Here is an 8,007-nt window from a genome sequence, read left to right on the forward strand (position 1 = left end):
GCTGAAGTCTGCGTACAAACTGAGACACAGGCCCCTTCAACACACAGCTTCACTGACAATAAAGACGGTGTGAATTTTTTTGGGCCTGTGTTGCAGTACATCATCTAATCTCTGTTTTCTGGTGTTTTCTTTGGCAAAGCTGTTCATAGTTACTTCAGTGTGAGGGTGCTTAGGGACAGATGCTTGCAGGAGAAAGAAGTGTTATGTCTTTGGGATGTGTTGTTTCTGTGTGCAGTTGTCTCCTCCTCCCCAGATTTTGTCTAAATAGTACTTGTAGCAGTTTGAGAGGAGAATGAAGGAGGAGCAAGAACTGTTCGTTTATGACTGTGGAGTACCTATTGAGACTGAAAAGGCAACCCGGTAATTCGTGCTTGGCTAAAGGCATTAAGCACAGTATGAATGTTCATAGTATAGGCAAGATTTTCTAGCTTTTGGGTATAGAAAAGCTAAGAAAATGGTTTTTGGTGCCTTACATTTTTAGGATTATAAACAAATGAAGAATTAAATCTAACTTTCTGTATCTACGGTTATGTTTTCCTGTACAAAGCTTCACAGGTTGTGGTAAACTGTCCTTTTGCGACTCTGATGTTGGCTTAGGATGCTGAATTCCTGACAGCGCTGCTTTTTATCCCTTAAATGTAGATAGTGAATTGCCATTGAGTTATGTGGGTCTGATTATCAATAGCTGTCACAGCTTCAATTTGTTATGCTAATTTTATCGCAGTCTGTGTCCTTGTCCTCTTGTTTCAGCCTAAGTCACTATAAGCCACTAATGAATATTACAAGTACCTTCCTGTGGAGACTAGCTGACCTATCTCCTTCAATCCCTTAGGAAGACTGCATCCCTCTTAGATTTTTTTTGAAGTTCATCTTTGTGACCTTCAGAAGCATAACACTTTTAATTCCAGACTTGCCCTTCCAGCTAGATCATCATCATTGAAACCAGTTAACTTTTGCTTTGCCAATACCTGCAGAGCACCACTGTGTGAAAAACAGAAACAAAATGCTGGTGGGATTTTACTAGTTTCTTAATATCAGCCTCAAGTATGTGCCTTGCTCAAGTGGATTGCCTCCTGTGGAACCTTAGTTTTCATAGTGCTTTCGTTGAAGTGTAGCCATCTTTGGATTAAAAATACACTCTTCTTGCTGACAGATCTGCTTAATTTTACAGAAGCAGCACAGTAATAGCATGGGTTAAAACTCTGTGTGTGTTTGCATGGGGAAGAGAGGCAAAAGAAAAGAAATGAGGAAGATGACAATGACTTTTCTCAAGACTTTTGGAAAGATCTCTCCTTGAAAGGTTTCTGCAGGCTTTTCTGAAACTTCTGCTCTTTTAATGTCTAAGAACATTGCTTGGTTCTTTGACCCTTTCTTTTACTCCCTTTTTATACTTTACTTAGTTATTGGCATTATCCCTCTATACTTCATAACTATGCATAGCAAAAATATAGTGGTAGAAACTTGCATTATCTGTTTTCTTTTATTGTATTCACTACATAAAATACCAGACCACAAATTCATGAAAATCTTCATTTAAAAAGATTGCCAGAAAGTTTTCTACCCTAACCTCCTGCTCTCCCAGCAGCTGGATTGCCTAGCAGTTTGCAGTGGGATTGCTGCTGGCACTAGGTCCTGGGCTAATTGTGGCTTTTCAAAATCTTGGAAACCTTCAAGGGCAGGGGTGCTGTGAGCTCTCTGGACAGCCTGCTTGAATGTTATACTGCTCTTGTAGTAAAAAAGCTTTCTCCCTTATGTCCAGTCTGACAGTCTACAGCCAAAACAGACAGTTCTCCCTGTTGTCATTTGATCAGGCACTACCAAGAAGAGTTTGGCTCTTATAACTACCATTGTAATAATTTTAGGCAGGTAAGATGTCACCACCAGCTTCCTTTTCACAACACTGAACAGGCCCAGCTCTATCTCCAGGTATTCACAAAACTGTGCTGTCACCAAACTGATGTTTAATGGCATTGCCTTCCTTCCTCCAAAGCGTTTTAGCTCTGCTGTTTAGCTTTCTATACAGGTCAGCTTTGGTTGATGTAACTCTTCCATTTCTCCTTTATGTTCCCCACTCTCCTTTTTCCCACATAGAAAAGGGAAGGAAACTTACTTGGCAACATCTGAGAGTTCAGGTCTTTTTACTTTTTTAAAAGTAAGGTAAAAAGGTGATAAAATTGTGTAAACAAGCTATTCTGACTTTGGAGGACTTATGACTATTGACTGTTCAGGACTTGAGATCTGACTGCTTACATCCAAATAATATTCAAGAACCCAATTTTGAGTGTGAGCCAATTTTAATAAGAATCAGAGCTATAAGCAGTAGCAAATGTTTCAAGTGAGCAAGTCACATCACACTGACATCATAAGCTACTTTTAAGGCATGTTTTGAAACTGTAGTGCAGGCTAAGCTTTCCCTGAATGAGGGGAGTTATTTGCCCAGGTAGTGTGGGTTATATCTGTCTGAATGCAAAATGCTGAAATGCATTTTGCACCTAAAGGTGGTGAATTTTTTTTTAATCCGTTATGCCTGTTCATGAATGTCTGAGTTCCTTGTGGGATGGAAGAAGGGGAGAAAACTAAATAGATTCAGCAGGTCTCTTGATAGCTATTAAAATAAGGTCCAGTTAATACAAAGATGGTAAATCTAACGTATCTAAAAGTAAGTACCTGACTTTTTGTTTTCTGGCAAAAGAAAAATGTTAGAGTGTAATCTCATGCTTCCATGTGCCTTGAAATCTGTGGATCAGTCCAATAGTACTACCATATGCTTGCTTTTTCAGGTATCCTCATGCACTATTGTTTGCCCCTTCATGCTATCCAGTGGTTTAACTGGGTCATGCAGTTCACTTTTGAAGTCTGTTTTAAGCAGAGACAGAGAATAAATCATACCTATTGTGCCATACTTGGTGGGGGTGTTGCAGATATCATTTGGTGGTGAATAAGAAGCTTAAAATTGTAATTTTTTTTTTTAAACATCAAAGTAGAGATTCATCTTAGAAATGTAATCTGAAAAATAGATGAGGTTCATGTTCTGGAGCTGAAATGAGATATCTATGCTGCTATGGTAGCAGAATGAGTAGTTTTCTCATCCAAGCATTTGTAGCTTTTGGTGACTTTAAAGGTATGGTAGCCACTTTCACTTCTACAGTTTAGGTCTCCATGTTTTTCCTTCCCATTTGAAAGTGGACTCATGCAGTATGTTATTGAAAGTCCTATTTACAGACAGAAGGGCACAGTTTTGATGTTCTCAGGTGAAGGAATGAGCAGACATACCAATGTTTCCTGTTTGTGGTGGTAAAATTTCTGTTGAAATGTGCACAGCTGTGGCATGGATACACTCAGTGAGAACTGAAGGGGTCCTCTCCCTGCTGTGCTGCTGAGAGCGACAGCTAATGTTTCTGAGGTTAGGCATGTGTGGTTGTTGTTCTTTAAGAGACTTAACATGGGGAAGCAGGTTTACAAACTGTAACTTGCCCAAATATACTGGTTTTTGAGATGGTATCATTTGGAGATCCATTAGTATAGCAGAAGTGGACACACACTTCTCAGGTACTTGCTGTAAAGGTACAGCAGTGGGAGCACTCGCTAGATGGGCAGTAGTGGCTGGATTTATTGAATCACTGCTAGAGCCACTGACAGTGTCTTAGGAGGTCCTTGTCAAAGTGGTGATGAAGTTTCCACCTTTCTAGGCGTGTTGAGATATGGTATGTGTAATATCTGTTTAAGGGCTATAGAGCAGGGCTTTTTTGATTACTCTTTTAGAGGCAGAAATTGAGGACAAGTTGAAAGCATTGCCAAAACCATGACCATGAGGAAAGAGCATTGCTTCCTACTGTACAAGTATATGTGCATTTCCCTTTCCTTCTCCAGCAGCATGAGATGGGGATAGGTGGTTTTGGATCCTCCAGGTCTATCTTGCCCTACCATTGCTATCAGTGTCCTTCCACCAGCATATATCCGTGCTGCTTTCTCTTGCCTTTCCATTAGGGACAGTTCTGAGACCCAGCATGACTTTTCTGTTTTGCTTCCAAACATTGCTACCAAAGCTCATTAACTGTGCTCTGTTTCTTGATCCTTCTTTCTGTCCTTCCACTCTGACACTGACAATCTCCTCTGTCCTCTGAGCCCTGCTGTGGAGTTACAAGCTCAGTGTTTCCAGTCTCCAGGCGTTCTTTTCTCCTTCCTCCTCCTGCCTTTGTACAGGTGCCAAACTGAGGAGCTTTTACTGCAAAATCCCTGTCTTGGGTTCTGCGCCTCCTTACCAGGCAAATGTTGGGGGTTTACTACAGAGAAGCAATAGTACAGCATTTTCTATTAAACAACTGGAATGAAGTTTTGCACTTTCGCTTTTCAACCCTACCCTTGCATGAGTGGTTTTTCTAGGGCTCCAGCCAGTGATGTTGACTGTCAGCAGACAACTGAACTATGTCCAAATATGACCCATGGGTAATCTGATTTAAAAGTTTTTGATCTTATATTGTGATCCAGTTGTGATCTTAGAACTGAAAATGAGGCTGCCTTAAACTAGAATTCAGTATACAGACTCTCTGATGTCCAATTACTTTAGATCCGTGATGGATCTGTAAGTTAATATTGAAAGCATTCCCTGCTTAACATGAGTTTTTCTGTGTGCAGAGTGTTCTACCATATTATGTGGCAACAAAAATGTCCAAAATCCGCAAGCCAACCCTCGATAAGCCCAGTCCTGAAACGTATGTCAGAGCTGCATTGGGCACGGTGGGCCTGCAGTCCCGGACCAACGGGTACCTACCTCATGCACTCATGGTAAGTCTCCTTGGAAAATGTAAGGATCTGAAAAGTCCTTTGTGTTTATTATGGAATAAGAGTAATTAGTACAGGTTATAAAACGCTGAGACCTCACCCCCTCCCCTTTTTTTTTTTTTTTAATTGGGTTTGGTTTTTTGTTTTTTTTAGGGATGGGTCACCTCTCTTCTACCTACATCTACTGCCATGAGCATAATCCTGAAAGTGAACAAACAAATGCGGGCTCGTTATTTAAAAAAAATGAAGGAGAAGTAAGTAGGAAGCAACTTGATCTTGGGAACCTGGGACTCCTGCAGGTTCCATACCATGCTGCAGCATCAAGTAGACCTAATGTTTTAAACATCTCTAATCGTAGGTGTGCTTTCTAACAAGCAAAACAGTCTTGTTTTGAGGATACAGGTGAAACAAGACTGTTGACTGGTAATATTGATTGAAAAATAGGCTTTATTTGTTTATAGATATTCTGAGGGGGGAAGTGCTTTGAACTAAAATTGCACTGTGCTTTAAGAAATTTTCATGGACTTGATCAGACATCACATTGTTGAGGAACATCTTGGTTATATAGTGTCCATCATATCTATTATTGTGCTCATGGGTGAAGGGCAGAAAAAGAGTAGTTCTCATATATTCCCAGACAGGTGGGCAGGAGAGGAAAGGGAGCATATTTATTTAAAAAGGTAACCTAGCAGTATTTCCAGAGTATTGACCTCTTGAAACTCAGGTTTTGGATACTTGGCAAGGATTCTGCACTATCAGCCAGCTCAAGTGTGCTCCCCTGCTTACATGGTCCAGTGTGATTTTTTTGGTTATGAACTTGAGGGAAATGGGCCAAAAACCAAAATAAGTGTAATAGTTCATCTATAAATATATACATAAAGTAACATTGCGGGAAGCATTTAAAATCTGGGGTCTTGAATATGGATTCTAACTTTTTGGTAATATGTAATCTTCATGATTTGTAATAACATTTTTAAGAGTTCAGTGCCTGCTCTTTGTAATAGGTGGTGATAACACAATGTAGATAAATGTCACAAGTTACATGTTACGTGCTGGTTGCTATGTAAAAGATTATGGGTACTTTAAATGCAGAGCTTGAAATGAGTTACTCTCCTTGTTAGCAACAGTGGTTAAATTCTTTTTGAAGTTATGTATCAGTCTGTCTTTTTCGTGAGGTCCTTTGAAATGTGAATCCTGAATATTTAGATGGCCTTAAAAATGAGAACCAAGAAATGTCTTAAAAAGTAGAACAGTTTTAATTTAATTGCATTAAAATGAACTGATTTGTTTCATGGTTCTGTTCCAAAGTGGAATGCTTCAGTGAGGCTCAAGTTACCTAACTCTTGGACACAGGGATCAGAGTACATGAGAAGTCTGCACTGCTGTTGTCTGTATTTACCTACTCTATTTAAAGATTTTGGTCTCCAAAATTCATTTTTATAAATATAACATGTATAAAACTTGCAAGGCAAATGAAATTGCAAGCAGCTATCACTGTTTTCTGTGGTGATTTCCTATGGTTGAAGAGGGGAGGTTTTTTTCTGTCCTTCAAAGAATTATTTCAAGCTCTGATTTTGAAGTAGATGTGTTGCACTGAGACATGATTTGAGGCTAACATATCTGTACATTGAAAAATCCTGAATACCGATGCAATGGTGCTGATCAAATCTGAGATGCAGATCCTATCCCATAGTTTTCTTAATTTCTTTGGAACAGGGATGGTGAAGTTGGTGGTATTAGTTCTCCAAGAGCACGTGATTTGGTTTGCTCTGGATCTGATGTGAAAGCATTGGACTAAAAAATCTGTATGTTTTTGACTTTGTAAAACAAATAAAATGGAAATTACTCTTGAGTCTTTAATGTGTTAGGTTTTTCTTGTAAAAAAGTTTGCCTGTACATTCAAGTGTCTGATTGTCCTTTACTGTGAGTAATAACAGTGAAAATTACTGTACTTTTACATGCCAAAACCAATGCTTTTATTAATCTGTTCTCTTGGCCATTATCTACCCCTTATCTGGGGTGCTTTAGGCACAGCATCTCTGGCCAGTTGTGGTAGGTGACTCTCCTGTTCTGCTCTGCATTGGTGTGGCCTCACCTTCAATATTTTGTGTGCAGTTTTGAGGGCCACAATATAAGAAAGATATAAAGCTATTGAAGAGTGTCCAGAGGATGACTATGAAGATGATGAAGGGCCTGGAGGAGAAGCCTTATGAAGAACAGTTGAGGTGACTTGGTTTGTTCAGCCTGGAGGAGACGGAGACCTCATTGTAGCTTACACCTTCCTCACAAGGGGAAGTGGAGTGTCAGGCACTGATCTCTGTGGTGACTGGTGACAGGAACCAAGGGAACAGCATGAAGCTGAGTCAGGGGAGGTTTGGGTTGGATATTAGGAAAAAGTTCTTCACCCAGAGGGTGTTTGGGCACTGGAGCAAGCTCCCCAGGGAAGTAATCATGGCACCAAGCCTGACAGAGTTCAGGAAGTGTTTGGCTGACACTCTCAAAAAGCACATGGTGTGATTTTTGGGGCTGTCCTGTGCAAGGCCAGGAGTTGAACTTAAGATGATCCTTGTGGATCCCTTCCACAGGGGATATTCTATGATTCTACAGTGCTGATACTTTAAAATTAGTGGAACACAAATTTTATTAGCACTGTTAAGCTATTAATAAATAATTATTTCCAAATCACAATTTTCTAACTTTTGAAGGTGTTCAGAAAGGTATGGCAGAGGGAATAGTACGCACATCCAGCTGGCACAGGAGGGGTACCCAGGTAAGGAGGTTCTCAGAGCTCGTGGTCCCCCTTCATGTGGTGGCAGGCTGTAGGTTGGGTTCCTCTGAGGTCTTCTATTTTCCAATCTGCAGCAAAGAATCACTAACCTAATTTTTAACCTAAATTTTACTTATACTTCAACCTAAATTGCCTCGACTTCGAGTGTCTGTTCACCTCGGTGATTGAGGTAATGTTTAATAGCTGTCCACGTCCTTGGGACTATCCTGGGCACCTGTCAGAAAACAGGAGGAGGTTTCTGGTGGCATCAATCCCGTCCCTTTGCACCGCTGCTTCCAAAAATGCTTTTGTTACCGGCGCCATGCAACACCTGGAGTGCACTCTCCCCCCTGCTGGAATGGGACACGCAGGGTGGGAGGCGAGGTGGCCGCTGCTGCCTTCCCAGGGCACCTTTAGCTAAAGCTCTGCCGCTGCGTGCGCGGCCGGCGGGCGGAGCT

At 40.8% G+C, this 8,007-nt stretch overlaps 1 protein-coding gene across 1 annotated transcript in view; it reads left to right on the forward strand.

Annotated features, from left to right (window-relative positions):
• HSD17B12 (hydroxysteroid 17-beta dehydrogenase 12) overlaps positions 1–6,634 on the forward strand; it is a gene marked incomplete at its 5' end in the record, with an annotated part of 113,956 nt that extends 107,322 nt beyond the window's left edge. Inside the window, 2 exons of the mRNA XM_017742050.1 lie at positions 4,636–4,785; positions 4,936–6,634. Coding sequence (XP_017597539.1) covers positions 4,636–4,785; positions 4,936–5,040 — 255 coding nt within the window. The remainder of the gene's footprint in view (positions 1–4,635; positions 4,786–4,935) is intronic.
• Positions 6,635–8,007: the final 1,373 nt, after the last annotated feature.

The sequence above is a fragment of the Corvus brachyrhynchos genome, unplaced genomic scaffold, assembly GCF_000691975.1.
Source record: "Corvus brachyrhynchos isolate BGI_N302 unplaced genomic scaffold, ASM69197v1 scaffold115, whole genome shotgun sequence".
Classification (NCBI taxonomy): domain Eukaryota; kingdom Metazoa; phylum Chordata; class Aves; order Passeriformes; family Corvidae; genus Corvus; species Corvus brachyrhynchos.